At 40.8% G+C, this 21,610-nt stretch overlaps 3 protein-coding genes across 4 annotated transcripts; 2 read left to right on the top strand and 1 right to left on the bottom strand.

Annotated features, from left to right (window-relative positions):
• Positions 1 to 1,317: 1,317 nt before the first annotated feature.
• Positions 1,318 to 5,270, bottom strand: LOC138204066 (uncharacterized). Its single transcript, XM_069159179.1, has 3 exons — positions 5,009 to 5,270; positions 4,319 to 4,661; positions 1,318 to 2,921 (listed from the first exon to the last, which is right to left on the bottom strand). Exons 2-3 carry the CDS (start codon positions 4,497 to 4,499, stop codon positions 2,842 to 2,844), a joined length of 261 nt encoding a protein of 86 aa, XP_069015280.1. The 5' UTR covers positions 4,500 to 4,661; positions 5,009 to 5,270; the 3' UTR covers positions 1,318 to 2,841.
• A 4,588-nt stretch (positions 5,271 to 9,858) lies between these two features.
• Positions 9,859 to 16,387, top strand: LOC138204177 (placenta-specific gene 8 protein-like). The gene is made up of 3 exons (XM_069159328.1): positions 9,859 to 9,976; positions 10,207 to 10,361; positions 15,472 to 16,387. The coding sequence occupies exons 1-3, from the start codon at positions 9,862 to 9,864 to the stop codon at positions 15,634 to 15,636; spliced, it is 435 nt and encodes a 144-aa protein (XP_069015429.1). The 5' UTR covers positions 9,859 to 9,861; the 3' UTR covers positions 15,637 to 16,387.
• A 1,140-nt stretch (positions 16,388 to 17,527) lies between these two features.
• On the top strand, positions 17,528 to 21,390 carry ponzr4 (plac8 onzin related protein 4). Of its 2 annotated transcripts, none has more exons than XM_069159326.1 (5): positions 17,528 to 17,583; positions 18,100 to 18,175; positions 19,029 to 19,145; positions 19,529 to 19,683; positions 20,855 to 21,390. In XM_069159326.1, exons 3-5 carry the CDS (start codon positions 19,040 to 19,042, stop codon positions 20,963 to 20,965), a joined length of 372 nt encoding a protein of 123 aa, XP_069015427.1. In that variant the 5' UTR covers positions 17,528 to 17,583; positions 18,100 to 18,175; positions 19,029 to 19,039; the 3' UTR covers positions 20,966 to 21,390. The 2 variants fall into 2 exon arrangements, with proteins under 2 accessions (XP_069015427.1, XP_069015428.1); XM_069159327.1 differs by lacking the exon at positions 17,528 to 17,583 and adding an exon at positions 17,637 to 18,008.
• Positions 21,391 to 21,610: the final 220 nt, after the last annotated feature.

The following is a 21,610-nucleotide window of genomic DNA, read 5'->3' as shown; positions in this document are numbered from 1 at the left end:
TTTTTGGATGATAAACCCTATTTTAAGATCTTTCTACAATAAACTAGAAACATAAAGACCAAAAATTCAGACATCAGCCCATTTACGCTGTTTTTGAAGCAATTACTGGATCGATTTAAAAAAAAAAAAAAAAAAAAAAAAAAAAAAAACGTTTGTACTCATAAACCTCCATTTTCTCATAGAAATGCAATTTATGTCTTTCTGTAATTTTCACACTTAGCAAAGTCATCCGGCGGGCCGAGCTGGATCCCCTGGCGGGCCGGATCCGGCCCGCGGGCCGTATGTTTGACACCCCTGATCTACGTCATATCAGCGACTAAATTATCTAATTTTTCCTCAATTTCAAACAATACACTCGGCATTCAACATACTTTTACAACATACACAGTAACTTTCACACAAATTCAACACGCACACCGTTACCTGCTTCACGGCGAGGTCAGCAGCGGCAACGTCGTGCTTTACGCGGTGGAGAGGCTAAAACAGCTCGTAACAAGGACCATAATTAATTCACATCATACAAAATGTTGTTGACCTGACTGGTTTTTGGTCGGCCATGTTCCTCAAAGTAAATTACTCACAATTCTCTGGCACAAAACTTAAGTTAACAGGCTAACTAACCTCAGGTAGCAACTCACCTGGATGATCCACTTAATTGGGAAGACGGAGTTGTTCCCGGTGAGGACTCAGCATGTAACTCTCACTTACAATACTGCTAAATTCGCTCGATATCTCTTGGGAATCTCAACAAAATGTCGTACTTTGCTCCACATCTTGTCTGCCTGCCGCACCTGTCTCAGCTGCGGGGTCTCCGGTAGGTGAGTGCCTGGTTCAGAGTTAAGGGCTCTGCCACGTGCGTCCGCCAGGACTTTCAGACCACGAGCTGGCTTGGTGAGACGTTTAGGGAACGTCTGTAAATTGGACTACTGAACATTACCATAATATAGTATGACTTTTTTTTTTTCTCCATATTTTGGACGACATGCTATAGTATGACTTCTTTTTTTTTCATATTTCGGAAGACATACCATAGTGTGATTTTTTTTTTTCTCATTTTCGGATGACATTTTGATGCACTTCTGTACGACATGCTGCAGTATGACATTTTTATGTTACTTTTGACCGCATGCTATAATGTGACATTTTCATGCCCTTTTGGATGACATACTATATTATGACATTTTTAGGCACATATTGTTTGTACCCTCCACAAACACTGTTAGTATACTGTATGTGGTAGATGTGTGAAACGACAACCGTTCTAAATCACTGAATCTGCAGAGTGATGTCAGAATATATAAATTGCACGAGACGGAGTTTCAACAAAGAATCATACTTTATTTCTAGAGATGCATCATGAAAACTCGACCATGTCCATGCAAAAGGTAACCACAACTCAAACAACAATCGTTGACTCAGAGAGTGAGCTGTGAGATACATGAGATCCATTACGCAAAAAAACAGGAGTGAACTAGTCACAACTTCACGGCCAACAAAGTAACATGACATCAGCTTTTACAGACAGAAACGTCTCAGCCCCAGATCCACTGCAATCTTTAAAAAAAAAAAAAAAAAAAAAAAAACAGTGTGAGATTGTCTCAGCAGTGACAGCTAATCGGAGGCTGCTTGTTTTTTTTTATGATCTCATACTGTAGTCATAAAGTTTGACATAACTTTAAATAGTCTTACTGAAGCTATGACGCCACGCAAGTGTACTTCCAAGAGCAGATTAGTGCTTTATAAATAAATAATAACACAAATAAGTTTTGTTCATTGTTACAGTTCAGCATGCCAATCAGAGTCTATCATAATTAGCAACCTGATGAAGCATTAAGTGTCATTTGGCAATCCATTGAAAATAATCTCAACTGTACACATTTTCTCACAGTCGTGTGGCCAACTGGAAAACCCTGCCGTCGAAAACGAACAAAAACTCCATAAATCGGTCCTTGTTTATGATATTTTACTGCTGAGTCTGCAGCCCGAGCCACCTATGAGCAATGAGCCAACAATGAGCACTGACTCCGCATGAGCTAAAGAGCAAAATGGTGGTTGGAAAAAAACTACATAGCCCTTAAATAACAGGATACCAGCTACGTGTTTTGATGCTTTCACAGACTTCATGCATAGAATTCTGCAACATGTCACTGCATATAACAGGCATTCCCACAAAGTGCACTATTTGGAAACATAATAAATCTCAGGTATAGATGACTGAAGCGATATGCATTTAGAAACAAGTAAAAAACATGTAGAAGCCATAGCAACACAACAAAGTGTCTCATTTTTAAACAATAAATAATTAGCAGTAGTCATTTTTCCCTGTAAATAGCGAGCTTTCATCCACTGGATAATAGTACACCACATGGATCATTGAGAGTAGAGAATGATAGTCATTGCACAACCAAAGCTGAACATTTCACCTGTGTGATACACATTAACAGGCTTGTGCTTCCTCACACAGAGACAATCAGTGACCCTCACCAGTAAACAGGCAGGGCAGAGGCTGCTTGTCTTCTAACCATTTGCTCAGTGCAACTTTAAGAAATGTAGCCCTTAAGAAGCTCTGAAAAGTATTCTCCAAATCTTTCTCATGTCCTCAAAGTCTACGACCTACCGAGGTATAGAGTAGAGAGAGCGATGCAATACAATTCATTCACAGTCTGACCAAAGGTAAGTTAAATAAACACTATGTACAGTCAGGGCCGAGGCCTCAGTTGGCGTTAAATGAGCCGTTTTGGAGCCTTAAATGAGCCATCAGAAGCTTCAGTAGGACACTTGGAGTTTGGCGTCCCGGGGGCGGGGGGGATTTTTATTTTCATTGGCACTTCTAGGTGAAGTTTAGGAGATGGGTGACAGGGATACAGGACACTGCCCATTGTTGTTCATGATGTCCTCCAGGTCTTCATCTTCTAGCTCCACTGAAGAGGAAAGGTCAGAGGTCAGGAGTGTGTAGCTCTGAGCCAAGAATGCATTGATACATACCAAACCAAATTATGGTAGATATACAGAAATTAAAAGGGGTAAATTCTCTTACATTTTTTTTTTGGTTGCTTTTATTCTATTTTTGGCTTGTTTAATGTTTTAATGACTCTTTTTAATGTTTTAATCACTGTTCTTAATTGTTTTTAAATGTCCTTTTGCCTTATGTTTTTATGTGAAGCACTTTGAATTGCCTTGTTGTTGAAATGTGCTCTACAAATAAACTTGCCTTGCCTTGCCTACAATATGTTCAACATTCTGGAAAAAAAACAAAACTTATTTGCTTTATTGCAAGGAGTTAGATAAGATACTGTCAGCAGCCGGTTAGCTTAGCTTAACATAAAGACTGGAAACAGATGGAAACAGCTAGCTGGGCTTTGTCCAAAGGGGGGGGGGGAACCCCATCCTTTCAGGAGTCCTAAATGTTGTCTGACAGGGGAAAATGTGCTAAACTATTCTTTGTCTGGGTGTAAAGATGAACACACGACTCACTGCCTCCAGAAGTGGTCCCACATGGACCCACTTCAAACCACAATGTGGGATTTTTGCACTTTACCTTTGTTACAGATGAACCAAAAGAGCCATACGGTTTTGCACAGTGAACTAGGTGCCGTTACACAGAAATGTACGCTTGTTGTCAGTTTTCATGCTAAGCTAAGCTATATGAAAAGACATAAGAATAGTGTCAATTTATCCAACCGTAGGCACAAAAAAAAAAAAGCTAAAGGGAGTATTCCAAAATCGACTAACCATTTCTTTAAATATTTCTCTATTCTGAACTACCATCCCTGCTTCAGATGCTGCAGTAGAGTTTATACTCATTTAGTGCTGCAACTATCAAAACTCCACCACATTCTGCAAAACGTAGATATCAAGCTTTGTCATCTTGCTTTTTGAGAGCAGACGCACCTTCAAGATCAATGAAATCACGCGTTATTATAAAGAGTATTAGAATAAATATTTTGTGTGGGGGTTTAGGGAACATGGACATATAGGCTACTGCAGTGCAGTTCAACAGCACCACAAAGAATTGTCTTGAAAAGGAGCCCTTCACTGTCATTGTAAATAATGAATATATAGTGCAGACCTGTTACTTATGTAGTGGACAGATCATGTGTCTGATGCTGTCATGTTTTTGTGTATATTATAGGTGTATGGTGGTGGAGGTGTGGCTGCAGCTTGTAATGTCATTGTGTAATTATGAGCTGTGTAAGTAGTGTTATCAGTTTGCATTGACACTATTTGCATATTCATATGGAAACAGGAGGAAGAGGGCACCCGTCCTCACAAACAGCTGTTTAAAAAAAAAAAAAAAAAAAAAGATCTCATCGCTCACCTTTCTTGGACCGACCGATCTGGCCCAGTTTGGGAGCTCTCTGTCCGAGTCTCTGAGGGTTGGGCCCGCTGCCGTGGCCGTTGACCTGGGGGTGTCCCGGGTTGAACTGCGCCGCCGGACCGGGCTGCCGCGGCGGCCCGCTGGTTGGGATGAGCTCGGGGATACCTGAAGCTCCGTACATCGCTGGGAGGCGCCTTTTCCTGACCGGCCGCTAGATGTCCGCACAGGCTAAGCTTCGTGTCGTGTCGAAAAGGCTTCTCACTTCCGCAATGGCATTCAACAATGAATGTATGGACAGCCGACGACAAAACGTTGGAAATAACAGAGGGAAAGTCCTCGTTGCCTGTCAATGAAAGTAAACACGTCTGTCAAAAATAGCTCGCGTGCGTCAGGGAGCGCACAGCTTTTTGGCAAGTGCGCGCCAAACACTTCTCCATCTGTTTATACTGACATAAGCGATGCGCTGTTACTGTTTTCAGCTGTATTACTACTATCAGGTGTAGCAAATGCCTTCCTGCCTAGTACAAAAACCGGCAGTACAGTAACGAGTCTTCCGTTTGAGCTACTCACTAAAATAAAGTGCTTTTCCGTTCGCGTCTAAAAACAATATTTACTGACCGCTTTCTCTACGATCCTGTAGAAATACGGTTAAACAGAATTAAAAAAAAAAAAAAAAAAAAAAGACCTCACCCCTGTTCTCCGAGGCCGCAGTAAAGAGCTGGATCCGGTAAAAGCGGCTTCTGAGAACCGTGTTGTTGTTTATCAGCGCTCTCTCTCTCTCTCTCTCTTGGCACCACACCGAGGAAGCGTCGATTTAAAGGGACCTCTCGTCGTTTTCTCGGCCTAGGGGATTTCCTCGTATTGTGTCTGGACTCATAGCGGCATGTGGACGTCACCGTGCGGTTGATATAAGGGACAGTGCTGACACTTCAGATTATACAGTGGAGGTGTGCCAAAGTTTTTGAGGGCGCAGTGCGTAATTACGCACCTCCTGTAATGAGAGAGTGACTCAGGCGCCAGCCAATGAGAGGCACTCTTCAATAATCCCCCACAGATAACACATCTAATGCTTTATGTCAGAGGCAGTTCATGTTAGCTCACTTACTGGAAACCTGAGGTCCATATAAAGAATAAAGAGCTGCCTGACAAAGAACAACACAAAAAATATGTCATTTACCATCAACATTTAATGACTTACTGACAAGGCTACTCAGTAACACTGCATCCTGTTAGGTGGACTCACTGTTCCTGAGTCAGAACCAGAGCCAATGATCCCTTAATGATTTTCCTAATTATTTTAGTTTGAGCAACTTCCTAATGCCCTTCAGTTACCTCTGCAATTTCTTGACTCACACACAGACACACATTCTGTGTGAAGCCACACAGAAGCCACACAGAAGCCACTTGTGATGAACACATCTCTTTTTTTTTTTTTTTAAACAAGGTTAATTAAATCTGGACAAGTGCGTAAAGGCACAGCAAACCTGCAAGTCCGTTAGTGATAACAAACTCATGTTGTGCAGCTAACTTCTGAAAATACTCGGAAGATATAAAATATTTCCTGTTGAAATGTGTATTTACATCTAATGGAATGATGAAGCCAAAAAAAAAAAGAAGAAAAAAAAACCAAACTCCTTTCTTTTGCATATTTATATGTCATTCATTGAAAAAAAAAAAGTAAAACAGAAAAGAAACTGATTTCCTTTTAGGACTGTTTGTACAGCAGGGGATTCGGCAGTTACTAAGAGGAAAGTAAATAAAATTGGCTGAGCTAAAATTATAAATCAATTACAATTTGGTTTTAAAACACTACAATGTAGTTGTATGAAGTTGCAACTGCACACAGCCGCACACAGTGGAGGCTGCTGCATAAAGATGACCAAAAAAAATAGTTGAAATCATTTAAAATATGTCTACATTGGAGAAGTTCTACAACTGCTTTTGAACAAAACCATGAAGCCACTGCATCTATTGAGGAGATGTGATGAAGAGTGACCATCTGAAATGTTATTATTAAAGTCTCATTCCAGTAAAAACCTGAATATAAGGGTTGTGGCTTCAGTAATATCTCAGGCCACATTTTCCATTGAAAAGCCTTTATGCATGTTTGTGTGTGAGTGAGTGCTATCTTCATGTTCATCGCATTTTATGGATGAATCCATGCACAGTTGAGATTAGAAAAGAAAGGAAAAAGAAAGTCCCCTATGGGACATGCCTGGACTGACGTGGAAGACCAATATCTACAGACCCACGTGGATGAGGTGTATAAAAGTTGCCCCCTCCTGCGGGATGATTCAAACACCTTGCAGCCAACAGAGAAAAACACCGCCACCATGTCCAGGATCGTAGGTTTGACTCTCCTGTTCATCATTCTGGTCGACAACTTCTCTGACAGCACAGGTACACTGAAGAGAAATGTTTGTAACTTTTGTTTTCACAGATGTGTGTTTTGATGTTTTATGCACCAGCAACATCAGAGTAAACAACTGACTCTGCTGAAATATGCTCTGTGGAGCACCACGGTTAGTAAGTGAGTTTGTATTTGACAGGAAATGTTGTACCGGGTGGATGGGTAATGTATTAATGGTCCTCACATATGATTTATGGTTTGTGGTCTTTTTCCATCGTGTACAGCTTTATCTGCTGGATTTCCTGTGACCAAAGTGGAAATCCGCAAATGCAGATGCACACGTGAGTGACAAACCAGGTTTTCATAATCTCTGCCTGAAAAACAAATAGTGACAAAATAAAAACTGCTCCTATTTTTAAAAGGATCCGTTGTACATTTAGGGCCTTTTTTTTTTTTTTTAATGAATTCGTTGCTGTTGTGAACGATACTGTATTGACAAGTAAAGCAGACAAACGGGCCTCAAAGAGGGTTACGACTGGAGTTTTCAGGAGCAAATTTCCGTGACCACCTTCTTTTCACGTTTCAGATATTCCCAGTGGCAAAAGAAAGTGTCCCATCCCACTCTTACCCACAATCAACCACGAGAAAAAGGATCTGATCCAATGCCTCTGCAGCAAAACACAACACAGTGAGTGAAATGCAATTACTGTATGTGTGGGTGTGCGCTAGAGACACTTTCTGTCTTCTGTGTTAATATTCAGCAAAGATATTTAACGTGCTGCCATTTATTTATTTTTTTATTTTTTATTTTTTTGTAGAGTGTTCAAAATTCCGGCCATTCTGCTGCAGCACACCTCGGGTTCCTGTTCCACCAATCACCATATTTTAAAGCAGTGGAATTATATGGAGAGGTCAGGAGTGAGGGTGCTTGTAAATAGCTCACGATGAAGAACGAACAGTAATCACCAAAAAAAAAAATAATCACAGCATGACATGAATTCACGTTATGAAATTAGCCCTATAATATAGACGTTTGTGAATTTTGCAACATTATAAATAAAGACATTTTGTTTATTGAATATATTTCAGTGTCTGTTTTATTGGATATCTTGTAATGTTCCACAGATTTCTGTGGAGCTTCACTTACAAAAACAGCTTGTTTACCCCTTTCCAGGAAAAGTTTGACATTCTGGGAAATACATACACTGTTTCATGTTTTTTGGGATCCAATTTTTGTTTCGTTTTGTATCTCAAAATAGAAAGGAAACACACAGGCCAGTGACACACAACGTATCCCTCCATTACAATGCACAGACAATAGTCTCTTATCTGTCCCCTTCAAAGATGGTCGAGGATAGAGAGGGACCAAGAACACAATTATATAGTTGCAAGCACAGTATGCACGCAGGGTATACCATAGCCAGCAGGTGGTTAGCTTAGCTGAGCACAAAACAGGGAACACAGCAAGTCTGGCTTTGTTTAGAGGTAACTAAATCTGCCAACAGAACTTATAAGGCTCACTAGTTTGTTTAATTACCTGCACAGTGCAAAAAAGATAAAGTGTAAAAATTATAAATTGGGCATTTTATGAGCCTCTTTTTCTTAAGGTAACTGTTTCCTTTGCTTCCAATCTTTATTCCTCCAGCAATGCCAACAGCTGCTAGCTCCAGCTGCATATGTAACTACAGCACAGAAGTGAAAGTGACATCAATCCTCTGGGTGTGACATTGAGTGTTTCCCAAAATGTCAAAACGTTGCTTCAAATCCTTATTTAGTGTAACGGTTGTGAAATAAATGACAACATTGGTTCTGTCAGCGTCTGTGAAACAGCCTCCGCAGTTGCAGATATATACAGTTTTACGTCGCAGTTCTTTTAACTCGTTGCGAGAAGATGCGATACCTATCTATCTTCCACAAACTACGAATGTCACCTCCGCTAATCTCCTGTGCGATCGCTGGTGTCAGCTGCAGCCCTCATGAAAGCCAGGTTTTGTTTGGTACTGACAGGATTCACTGAACTGGGTCTTTCCTGATGTCTGTTCTGCTCACTTCTACCAGAACAACGAGAAATCGGATATGAGAGTGGAGACATTGTTTATGTTGAAATGCTTCACTGACAATGAACTTTGGGAAACCCTTATGGTGCAATTTTAAATGGTGAAATTCCAAATTTCCATCCAGTTCTTGTGATTCTGATACATTATTGATGGTGATTTTCTAAAAGCTTCAGCATCGGCCTAAAAAGAGAACTTGTACTTCAATCCAGCTCACTTTTTTCACAGTTTTTTTTTTTTCTTCTAAAACTTACTCAACAGTTAACCTAAAAAAAAAATGAATGATGACAGCACATTATTCTAGACTTCCACTAATCTCTGACTGGATTACTGCAGGTCAGCAGAGCTAACTGTGATGGGAACAGAAGGCCTTGTTTACCCGTCATACCTGACACTTTCATATTTACACCAAAACACTGCAGTCAGGTGAAGAACACACCTGTGAGGACAGAAATAGTGAAAGTCCAACACTTTTTGCAGCACTCGGTTTTTCCAACGGTTTGGATAACTAAACGTTTAGACAGGTAAGTCAATCATTCTGTCAGGACTAGTTACATATTGTCAGTTATACTTGACCTGACCGAGAACAGGGACGTGAATCATTCTTCAGAGTTCAGCCTGCTGGCTCCATCTGCCTCGAGCTGACGCGACAACCTTGTAACCAAATAGTGTTTGCAATGCTGCAGCTCCAGGAATGATATTGTAGAGAAAACACATGAAATATGTTCGGAGCTCGAGTATTGTGCTTTCATTATTTCCTCATTCTTTTGATCAGTCAAACCTGTCCGAGGGGCAGGGAAGAAAATATTTAGTGATCACCTGAAACTTCCATGATTAGAGAACAACAATACATGTTGTAAATAAATAAGAAAATACATCAGTGTAACGTTAACTCTCTCAAAATTAGACAAATGGCGCCTTTGTGAAGAAATTTGATTAAAATATGATACAAATAAAAATTCAAAAGCAAGAACAGATCCGTATTGATTTTTTTTAAATATTTGACATTATGAAGTGCATCACAGTCAGAAAAAGAATAAAGAACATCCTTGGAATTATAATATGACTATCTCCCACCTTGTCATTATGACAGTCAATCTTTTATTTAATGATATTTTCATTTCACCTTCCTGGTGTGGATGGACAGCCCAATGATGTCCCGACAGGTGGTCCATGTTCAGCCGCAGAGCAGATCTCAGGCGGCAGGCCAATGGAGCACCGGCCTGTGTGAGTGCTACAAAGACATAGGAGACTGTAAGTATACAATATCATAGGAAGTTAGTAGACTTATGTTATATCTGATCTACTGTGACTGACTGACAAGCTCAGGAAAGTGTTGGAAAGGGTAAACTTTTACAGTCAGCTGTCATGTTTTTAGTGTGCTTGGAGTTGACGTGCGTGCGTGCGTGCGTGCGTGCGTGTGTGCGTGTGTGTGTGTGTGTGTGTGTGTGTGTGTGTGTGTGTGTGTGTGTGTGTGTCCGCAGGCTGTTTTGCCCTGTGCTGCCTCCCAGTGTTTACCTGTAAGGTGACCAGCGCAGTGGGTGCGTGTCCCTGCCTGCCTCTGCTTGACTGTATTGGCTGTGTGCCGCCAGCCTCTCTCGCCATGAGGGCTTCTGTCAGAGAGAGATACGGCATTCAGGTACTTTAATATGGTACATTTGAAGAAACAACAACAACAACAACAATATATCATTCGTTTCCTGATGCAATTCTCTGAAGTATCCCACTGAGATTTTAATTGTCATTTTTTAGCACACGTTACGGACAAATTGAGTGTACCTACATAATTTTGGACTGGAGGGACAAACATCAGCATGAGTTGATAGACTTAGTACCACGCAGGGTAAGTGAGCAACTGCAGATGGGTGAGAGTTTAAAAGAAAAGCCCCAACGAAGACATAATAAAACAATAAAATGGCAGTCCACAATAAGCCCGCAGAAAGGCTTCAAATCTACTTATTCACCAAGAATGTGTAACTCCACTGGAGGGATGAAAAACATTCTCTCAAAACAAAGTCTCTTATTTGATGTATTGATGGTGGTGGTGGTGAAGAGCGGCATCTAAGGCAGCCACCACGGACTGTAAATAGAAATGGCTCCAAGCCTTGAAAGTGGAGCCAATGCAGAAGTGCAATACCACTAGGGGCTAGTTACAAACACTTCTGGCTCCAAGACTCCCATTTAAAGCTAAATTCTCTCCTTCTGATCAGTGTTCTAGTCCCTTTCCATGATCAACTCAAAATTACGCTTCAAAGAGAGACCTGTTTGGGGGTGTGCCTGGTTTAAACCAGTCAGTCAGGTGCTGTCAGGTTTTCAGTTTAGATGGGATGGCATAGTGTCCTCAAATTCTCAATCAGATCTATAAGTTAAAAAAACAAAAAAACAAAACACAAAACAAGTGAACTTTGCTGCACAGACACATCCTATTTCTTCAAAATCTTAAGTATTTTTTTGTAGAATTCCACAGTTTTTCCTGCCTTCCTTTGTTGTCAGTATTTTTGAGGGCATGGCTATATTATTTCATTAAACCTAAACAAAACTGGTTATAGTTTACATTCAGTGTCACAGTGTTCCCTGTCAACCAATCTGTTCCGTGTTAATAAGATAAGATAAGATAAGATAAGATAAGATAAGATAAGATAAGATAAGATAAGATAAGATAAGATATAACCAATGTATGACTACACACACACACACACACACACACACACATACTATTAACACAAAATATACACAAAAATAAATAAATACACCTGGGGGTGAAAAAAGTGGCACATGCTGTGACACACGGTGCTATATTATGATAAGCTGTCAATGTAAAGCATTTCATGAAGTTAAGTTTCTATCAAGTGGTAGCCCACCATGGATTGTGTACTGCAGTTTTGAAGCCTTCATTCTGGCGGTCTGGCGTCGTCGTCCTTTTTTTTTTTTTTTTTTTTTTTTTTTTGGGGGGGGGGGCAGAAGTGACCATATTTGTATGAGCTGGGGAGGAGAGGGGAGGATGTGACTGAGAACCTGTAGACATTATGCTACCTATAGAAACCTCTCTCTGCACCACAAGCCTGTCAATCAAATGTCAATCGCCCCCATTCCTCTCTTTGAAGCCTAATATCTAACCAATCCTGGAATTATTTTCAGAAGGACCACCAGGACACTGATCAGAAGGTGGGAATTTAGATAATGAAACCACAATGACTTGTTGAAAAAAAAAATTTGACTTTGTATTTCATTAAAGAGGAGTTTGATGCCTTTTGAGGGAGTTTATGGAGCCAGAGGTTTTTTGTACTTAAAAGCACTTCTGCTTTAGTTTCAGGCCACAAACACTTTTAAATACAGTGATTTATTTTCCTCACATATTTACTCTGTTTTCTCTTTAAACCTCCACCTGTCTGTAGGCTTTGGTTTAATATTGCACTGCGATAACAGTCTTGAATAACAAACTAACATTTGATAGCTGACACCTTGTAGCATGTATCTTTGGTCAGTGCAATAACAGCAGAGGAAGTTAAGTGATGTGAATAATCTGTTTTCCTGTGAGGTTTGCTGCGTTGAGTTGGGAGTACAAGAGTTAAACTTTACTCTAACCAGTCGTGATTAAATTCCTTCAGTCAAGTGGAGCGGGCCCAGCAGTTGTGATGCTGTGATAAACATCGGCTGGAACAATTTAGCTGATTGCTCTCTGTCATGTCTCACTGTGTCCCCAGCTCAATTACACAGAGCTTCTGGGGCTTTGAATAATTATGATTAGTGTTGAGGAGATGGAGACATCTCGGAGATGAAACACAATAACGGCTCACGGGGGAAATAGGAGGTGTGCCTAATGATCATTACTTCAGCAATGCAAACAATGTTCGGAGTCTTTGAGGTGACATCGGGTATATGTTGACGATGAAGTGAGTTCAGGATAATACGTCTGCACTCAAACCATAAATAACCAAATTATTAAACAACTAACAGTTAAACTGCTTAGGCTGTCCACCCACTGCTTCACTGCTGTGCCATTTGTCCACTACACTGAAACACTCATCCAGCACCATGCGTGACCACACATCCAAATAGACATCAGGTCTCTGTCACTGATTATCGCCTGACCAATGCCAAACAGCTGTTTCACATACCAAGTGCCGGGGTGTGAGTTTGATGTCGGCTAAGCCCAGCCAGCCGTTTCTGGGACGGTGAAGACGAGGAGAGATAAGGCAGGAGGTGGGAGTGGTTGGAGGCCGGGGAGGCAGAGGCTGGAGCGCTGCCATCGGAGATGGGGGGGGCGGTTGGTAATCTTGGCCTCTCTGGAGGTGGAGTGGGCTGTGGATCGCTGTCAATACTGCAAAGCACGAGGAAGGTGCCAGAAGTTCTTATGAAAACAAGTATCGGCGTGTTGGTTGTTTGTAAATCAGTTCTCTCGCGAGCGGAAAGTAGACAATGCTGTTATAGTGTGTAATTCCGTGCGGTGTGATTACAGCCATATGGATATACTAAAACTTATTTTCTCATGTTTTTATCTCCGGCTGTGGAAAGTAACAACATTTTCTGTAGTACTTGTACTTGAGTATTTCTATTCTAATGCTATTTTACACTTCCACTCTACTCTCAGAGGGATATATACTTTCTACTCCTCTACATGTATTTGACAGCTTTAGTTACCTTAAAGACGAAGATTTGACACAACGGATCATATGTCAAACTTTTAAAATACTGTTAACGATTAAACCAGTGGTTATTCCAACCTTTCTAACTTCTGACATCTTACAGAGAGAAGTGTGTAGTCAGGGCCACATTTTACATGAGTTTTTAACAGCGCCACAAAATAGTGATTATTTTCCCTCTGAACTTCTCACACGGTTCGATTACAATAAATGTTCAAATGATTCGATATTTCAGCAAAAATCGGAGATTAGCGAAAAAGTCTAAAAAGTGAAAACTGATTTCTTTCTTCTTTTTTTTCTCTCCCAGTAATCATCTGACAACCCTTAAGATGTATCTGTGGTACCTTGACACCCTTACAGAAAAAAAAAACAAGAGTTTCCCATGTTTTCCTCGCGTGATCGCGCGGCTGAAACATGTTTACCACATGTTGCAACACATGATAACGTGGGGGAAATATGTGGAGAAGTTATCCCATGGATATCTACATGTGATGCCCACATTTCACCTTGAAAATGGCCGAATACCACATGTTTCCAATGGGCAGAATACATGTTTCACATGTGCACAATCACATGTGATCTGATCACATGAGTTTTTGCAACATGCAAAATTCATGGGGTTCATTTAAGGGCATAAAGCCGGATATAAATTAGTTCAAACTTGTTCCACCTACAACAGTAACATGCTGCTTACACACTGATGCTCCAGTATTAACAATCTGATAATGTTACATACAAGAATATATTATTTAGGGTGACCAAAGGAGGACTTTTACATCAGTGCTTTTAATATATTTTGCTGCTAATACTTCTGTACTTTTATTTGGAAAGTAAGATTCCTCCTCCTTGTAATGGAGTATTTGTACATTGCCATTACATATATAAAGGATTGTTTTGCCTTTAATGTGTTTCTGCTTTGATTGTTTTTGTTTTACCTTATCGCTGTGTTTAAAATGGGAGCTGAGATTGCTTTGTTTTTCTCCGTTTACATTCTTTTGGGCATGCGGACATCTTCTCAGAAAGTTGCATGTTACCTACGGATCCCCAGACTTACACTGACATACATAGGGCGGACTGATAATTTTAGTCATTATTGCCACCCTCCCACACTGAATCCACAGGGGGAGGCGGAGCAGGAGAGAGAAGGTAAGCAGATCCCAGGTTTGTCTCTGAACACGGACACGTGTCCAAAGGGAACAGTGTTCGTCGCTTGTGTCCCAATTTGCATCTAAAATCTGCAGTCGCGTCAGAATCAAAAAGCTGCATTCACATTGGCCCGTGGAGATGTTTGTGGGTGGAGATTTTATTCTTGTTGTTTATGTCACCTCCCACATTAAATTCACGTCAGGGTGATTTTACATTACTGCAGGTATTTCACATGTTTTGTAACTATTTTTGTAGTATGATCAAGCCAAAATCAAGGTACAAGTTTATATTATGTCAGCACAAATGTCCAACTCAACAGTGATAAATAGTGAAGATTGAAAACTGACAGAAACTCTTAATTGGGCTCCCCGTTGCCGTGCCGACTCTGTGTCATGAGGGAGAAATCACATGGTCAAGCTGCACACGGAATCTGCCTTTTTACTGTGTCTCTCAGACATTATTGATTTATTAAATCTCACCCACCAACATTTCCATCTTAACATTACTGACGAGCCCTTCTTCTGTTGCTATGAGCAAAGACTTGGCTGCCAGAACCTCACTGCGCTCAGAGGGAGGATATCACAGAAACAGAAGAACACATTATACTGTTACACTGACAAATACACTGCCCGATGATCACTTCAAGCAACCATTCACTGCTGTACATCACCAATTTGTGCACTATTTACTTAATTTGGTCTTCTGTATCGCGTGTTTGTACTTGTATCAAAAAGAAGTGTGGTAAAATATGATACATTTTAGCATTTCACTGTAAAGTAAAGTCTAACTAACTTTACTATGAATGATAATTAAAGAAGAAGCTCATAGCAGACCACCTCAGATAAATGAAGCACTGATCTGCTGCATTATGTATCAGTAAAATTTAGGTTTTTTTTGCACCTAAATGCAAATGTTCACCTTTTGTTCGAGCCTCCCACCTGTGTTCTGTGTGTCTTACAGGGGAGTGTGTGGAGCGACTGCCTGTATGGATGCTGCTGCTATCCGCTATCTTGGCTCCAGATCTCCAGAGAGCTGAAGAGAAGAGCAGCATCCCACGCCACCTCCTCTTCCTCCTCAGCCAAATACACCGCTCTGACCTCCCTGCAGGGGGCGCACTTGGTCTAGACACATCCAGGACTTTTCTTTTTTTGTGCCGGCAGTCTGTCCTCCAGAGTGCAGGAGTTGATTTAATCACACTTCCTCTGGCCTGCAGACACTCCCTGTTACCTCGGAGACTTCAGCGGGGACACAATGTGTCCCACGGAGAGGAAAGTTCACTTTGTCCCAAGATAACAGAAATAACTATGATACAAGTCACTTCTATATTACAGCAGGGTGTTGCATGTTCCTTTGAGGAACTGCTTCACTCACCAAAATGTATTCTGTCAGTTGTGGAAAGTAAACCAGTTCCACAAAGGACTCCTGTGTAATCATCCTGTGACCCCTGGAGGAGGTCCAACCCAAGGTTGAGAACCTATGGATCAAGCTACCTGCTGTAACTGTATCTGCAGTACATGAGTATATTTAGCTGTTAATACTTCTGTACTTTTACTCAAGTTGGAAATGTGTAATGGTACTCCATTGCTACATACTAGCACCTCCCGTGAAGTAGAAGATGTAAATATTTCCGCCATCACTGTATTCTGTAATAGAGATGAATCAACACATCACAGCACACTGATGATGTTTGCTTCAATTAGGAGTCACAGCAAAGTCAAAGTAAAGCCTCCATCTGAAGCTGATTGATCTTGACATATTCTTGCATTTCAAATCACATTTTATTGAGAGTAAAAAGTTTTAATAAAATGTTGAATGCAGGCTATTTGCAGTTATTATTTCAAATAAACAGATAATGAAAATTCTTAATAAAGAAAGTTGTGACGAAACTGAAAATGAACAATTTGCTTCCACGAGTTATTATTTCCGTTTTTCTCAAAAATATATTTTTTTTTATATTAAATGTTTAAAGGTAGAAAATATTTTTTAATTTTGTGCCATTTGTGACTTTTCTTTTTATCTTAACACTGTAGCAGTACAGGGTAAATTATACATGACTAAATATCTTTCAGGACTTTTAGGCTACTTTTAATAACAGTTTTTGTTTATTTCAGTGTGTATATACAGTACTTGATGTCACTTACATTTTTAATTAAGACATTTTCTATAAATCTGTGAAATGGTGCCAGTTATGTTTACATGTTGGCACTCAGCAAAGCATCTGAAAATATATATATATATTTTTTTACTTCATTTGTATTTATGATTTTGGTAAATGGTTTGTGTGCTATGGATTTTTTACCATAGCCGTCTGCAAAACACTTCACCACACACACACACACACACACACACACACACACACACACACACACACACACACACACACACACCACACACACACACACACACACACACACACACACACACACACACACACACACACACACACACACACACACACCTTGGGGTACAGAGTCTTGCTCAAGGCCAGTTTGGTATGTGGACTGGAGGATGCAATGACTAAACCACCAACCCACAGCTGCCCCAAATAATAAATATTTTCCATTTTAATGCATCCTCATATTCTGTTTCCTACCCCTTTCTGCTAAGCTGCTCTGGGATTTTAAGTGCCATTGTGGTCTAAAGATTGTGTGATTGATTTGTGATGAATTGTTTAATGAATTCTAATAAAACATACAAATATTGCAACGCTGGACAATGGAGTGATGTGAATCCAAGGAAATGTCAGAATCAAAACCTTCTGAGTGAATATGATGAAGTTTCAAACAAAGGCACAGAGCCACGTGCCACAGTGGAACAGGACATTCTCCTTTGTTCGTATTTGTCTGTCTCAGAAATCACCAGCGCAATTTAACTGAGGTCACTGAGGCGCGATGAAGTCTGAGGTTCAAAAGGATGAAAGACGGTCAGACAGGCTGATGTTTGACTGTCGAAGGTGTTGACGCAAGTCAGACTGGACAGACCAGTTGCCAACAAGCATCCCGTGGAAACGTATCACTCACTCACTCACTCACTCACTCAGGTGACAGAACTCTGCTGCCTCTCCACAGAAAGGTAAGACAAACCACTCAGAGAGACTTACAGTCAGGATACTACTACTGGCATACTGAGAGAACAGATCAGCCAGAGGGCAGGCCAGGAAAATTCATATTTACATTTATACATATCATCTAAACCTAATTTGTCAGGTTTTGGGGGAACTTCTATGTTTTAAGGTGGAGAATTGAACTTTTAAGGGAATTTTACAACCTGCAGATTTATGAAATGCTTCAAACAAAACAAACATCTTTCCACCTCCTCCTTCCACCTATTTTTTTGGGGGGGGAGATGTGAGGTTATTACTTATTTTTTAAAAATCAATTCTGACTCTGTTCAGTAAATTCACCTGAATGTGCATCACTCCTTGAGCTACAAATGGAACAACTGAATTTCTTGTCATCTCAAGGAATTTGAAATGGATGCACTTCACCGGATCTCGTGTGAGGGTTATAGTCTGGTTCGTACGACATGGCTCAAAAAACAAACCACCCAAGCGGTGTCTGATCTGGCTGCTGATTTTACATCCCACAGATATCACAACATCCTGAACTGTTCTCTGGCACAGAAACAAGGACATAATCCACACGACGTCATCACATTGCACAAGGTAAAAAAATATTCAAGTCACCAAATGTAGTCACCTTGTGATTTTAAAGCCACCTCCACCTCCAGCTCTGCCAACTGTCTTATATCCACGGTGTGAAAAATAACAGCATGTTGACCTGAAACAGCTTTGTCATTTAAATTCTGCAGAAAGGAAGAAAACATTTCTCTCATTTAGTCACTTCATCATCAGCAAGTGGCTTTTATACGGCAACGGATTTCAGCAGTATTGTGAAGGCTATCAATGTAACCTGCTTTTTCTAAAAAAAAATTGACGCCCCCGTGCATCTGTATGACCACCATCCCATTTTTGTGACCTTTGATACCTCAGGAACTGTGGCGACTGTATAACTATGCTGTGCTGTTTGGTTGAAGATGTGCGTGAAGAATCCATGTTTTAGAATTTGAAGCATTATGTACTGTCATGGCTACAACTATGTGTTTAATCAACTGGGTTTTCTTCACAGTCTTCCTGATGTATTATATACATTACATAACATTACATTTCATTGAGCTGACGCTTTTATCCAAAGCGACTTACAATAAGTGCATTTCAACCATGAGGGTACAAATTCAGAACAACAAGAATCGAGAAAGTAATATTTTCTTCAAGAAAGCCAAACTTCAAAGTGCTATAAGTAAGTGCCATTTTAAGTGCTACTAAAGTGCTCCTATTCAAGGTAAAGTCTATTCGTGAAGACTTTGAGTCAATCTTTGTGTGTCTTCACAACCTTGAGTCTAGTATAGTTTATATACTACATGAGACATGAGACATGGATGTAAACTGCAACATGACTGGCCGTTGGAGGCAAACAACCTCGATGCAGAAATTCTACATTGTTGTTTTTTATTGTCAGAAGTCCAAGCCATGTCTCAGAGGACAGTGGTGACCCAACCCCGGCCCTTCATCCAGACCGCTGCATCCAGCCAGTGGACTTCTGGCATCTGTGATTGCTTCAAAGACCTGCCGCAGTGTGAGTGCATCACTTGGTTTCAATGCGATTAGATCGGGGGAACATATTTTACAAAGTGCGGGAGAAGGAGAGACACAATAGATGCACTTTTTAACACGCGTGTCGAGACAAGACCTTGACCTCTAAATCCCTCTCGCATGTCTGGAACTCAAGGCGCACTTATCATTCAGACTGATCTTGGTTTAGGAATGCCAACAGACAGCAGACGGGAGATCAGCGGGTGGAGTGAAGTATTTGAACATAATGTGTGCCAATGGCATCCTGAAATAAAGCAAGATATCGTGTTTACACTGAGCGCAACTTTAAGAGGCTTAAAATGTCAACAAGGGACATTTGGACATGGCCTTTAACGTGTTTAATCTCTCTAACGTGTCTTCTCTCAGGTTGCTTTGCTTTTTGGTGCCTTCCCTGCTTCACCTGTAAGACGACCCACGAGGCCGGAGAGTGTCTGTGTTTACCCCTGCTGGACATGTTTGGAGTTATCCCCCCTATTACCACAGCCGTTAGGGTGTCGGTGCGCCAGCGATATGGCATCGAGGTATGAACTGCCAGCCGTTGTGTCGACATTGAGGCCGTCCTGCATCGGTAACCGGCATGAACGTTAACGTTGCCGTCACTGTTTATCTGATCTCTGATCAGTATCGAACCTGTTCGGCCTTTCAGCAGGATCTGCGTTCAGGTTTCCAGACAACATCCAGCAATTCACGCAGCATGGTCATTAAAGAAGGTTCCAGTACACTGCATTCCTTTGTTCCAGCTGTTTTGTTTGGGTACACTTTGACAGTGATTAATGACTGTGGCCAAACAATCAGCTGCCTTACAGAACTGTTATAGCTGTTGGATCATGATATTAAATCTTTATTATACTTGTTTTTCTAGATATTTTGCATAAGTATATCCTTTTATCCTGGAGGTCTCTGAAGTAGGACCAGGCCACATTTAAAACTGTATTTGCTTGAAGTTTTTGAAATGTCCCTCTGGCCTGCTGACAAACATATGGAGACTTATTGTATTTAAAAAATTCTTCCAAATGTCTGTTATCCATAGAGGCCAAGGTTGTTTTTTTTTTTTTTTTTTTTTTTTTTTTTTTTTTTTAGGGGGGGGGGGGGGTGTCTGCATTTATAGCCTGGCTGCGCCGACCGTCCTACCAGCTTCAGTTTTGGTTTTTTTTGCTGTGAATATAGTCGGTAAACTTGGTTCTAAATTGCATTTGCACTGCAAATCTAAAAGGCAGACCAATCAGTGACCAATGTTCGCAGTTAACCGCGTTTGTCCCGCCCCTCCTTCACTGTGATTGGACGGCTGGTGACAGTGATGAGCGCAGCCTCAACATTTTTCAAATCTAGCTGACCTCAAAAAAATTGCCAAATGTTCAGCGTTCAACGCGAATAAATGATCAGCATCTCATCAAGCCGTTGCCGTTCATTAAAACAATTATGACATGGGCCTTTGACGGCAGTGTCGGCCGGTTTCGGGGCACGCTGATTGGTTAAAATGAACCCGAGGCCTAAGCCCAGTAGGACGGAACGACTGCAAACAATTCTCTGTGGAGGGCGACCAGACCCATATTCGCAAAGTGAAACGGGGTCCGGTTCACACCAGGCTACTACATTTATGCAGCTGTGACTGAATTTAGAGCTGGTCATTTCAGATTAAAAGCCTGCGGGGCTTTAAGGATTAACCCAATAACTGAGTGTCCGTCTTTACAGGGAACGATCTGCAACGACTGCGTGCACGCCTGCTTCTGCGGACCCTGCACCTGGTGCCAGATAGCGAGAGAGATCCGAACGAGGTCCAATCCCATCATCTTCGTCAACTGATATGAAAATCACCGGCAGCTATTTAAAACAGACATCGCCACCTCCATCAGCACTGTCATGCTATTTGGAGTCAGACAAAGATGTTTAGACTGATCTGTTTCAAACTAAAACTGATTATAGATCAGCACTTGAGGGTCACACGTGGTATCACTTCAAGACAAAAGCTGGAGATGAGCAGAAACCAACAGATATTCATGAGAACTGGACGTACTGGTGTACTGAAGAAGAGGATTTTGGTCAACTTCAACACCCACACACGATTATCCCCACATTGTAATTGATTATATTGATTATATTATATTGGACAACAGATGCCTTGGTTCTTAGAACCTTGTTGTCCTTCAGGAGTGTGGCATACATCTACATATGGGCTTACTTTCCCTTTATTAAATATACCATAAATGTTGAAATCGTTATGCTGACTCATGCAATCATTTCTTGTATATTTTAATTGCCAGATGATTAACATTTGCCCTATTTCATAGTTAATTGCTGCAGCGTTTCATATTCATTCATATTCAAGTATTTTGTATTTCAAACATGACTTTTTGAGTTCCTCTTTATCAGTGCATATAGATCTGCACAGTAACTCTCAGTGTGCTCTCTCCTTTGCAAAACACAACATGCAAATCATGACTTGAATCC

This window comes from Embiotoca jacksoni, unplaced genomic scaffold (assembly GCF_022577435.1).
Source record: "Embiotoca jacksoni isolate LCO1_2020_lvr unplaced genomic scaffold, fEmbJac1.0.p SCAF_24, whole genome shotgun sequence".
Taxonomy (NCBI): Eukaryota; Metazoa; Chordata; class Actinopteri; family Embiotocidae; genus Embiotoca; species Embiotoca jacksoni.
Note: the sequence above shows the minus strand (reverse complement) of the source record. Positions and strands in the feature narration are given on the sequence as shown.

What these genes read in the sequence shown, in the direction of transcription:
- LOC138204066 (XM_069159179.1), bottom strand. Translation starts at nt 4,499, where the DNA reads ATGTACGGAGCTTCAGGTATCCCCGAGCTCATCCCAACCAGCGGGCCG. An exon ending in GATCGGTCGGTCCAAGAAAG is followed by an intron (nt 2,922 to 4,318) that starts GTGAGCGATGAG and finishes TTTCCTCTTCAG; the next exon opens with TGGAGCTAGAAGATGAAGAC.
- LOC138204177 (XM_069159328.1), top strand. Translation starts at nt 9,862, where the DNA reads ATGGACAGCCCAATGATGTCCCGACAGGTGGTCCATGTTCAGCCGCAG. An exon ending in CTACAAAGACATAGGAGACT is followed by an intron (nt 9,977 to 10,206) that starts GTAAGTATACAA and finishes GTGTGTCCGCAG; the next exon opens with GCTGTTTTGCCCTGTGCTGC. An exon ending in GAGAGAGATACGGCATTCAG is followed by an intron (nt 10,362 to 15,471) that starts GTACTTTAATAT and finishes TGTGTCTTACAG; the next exon opens with GGGAGTGTGTGGAGCGACTG.
- ponzr4 (XM_069159326.1), top strand. Translation starts at nt 19,040, where the DNA reads ATGTCTCAGAGGACAGTGGTGACCCAACCCCGGCCCTTCATCCAGACC. An exon ending in CTTCAAAGACCTGCCGCAGT is followed by an intron (nt 19,146 to 19,528) that starts GTGAGTGCATCA and finishes GTCTTCTCTCAG; the next exon opens with GTTGCTTTGCTTTTTGGTGC. An exon ending in GCCAGCGATATGGCATCGAG is followed by an intron (nt 19,684 to 20,854) that starts GTATGAACTGCC and finishes CCGTCTTTACAG; the next exon opens with GGAACGATCTGCAACGACTG.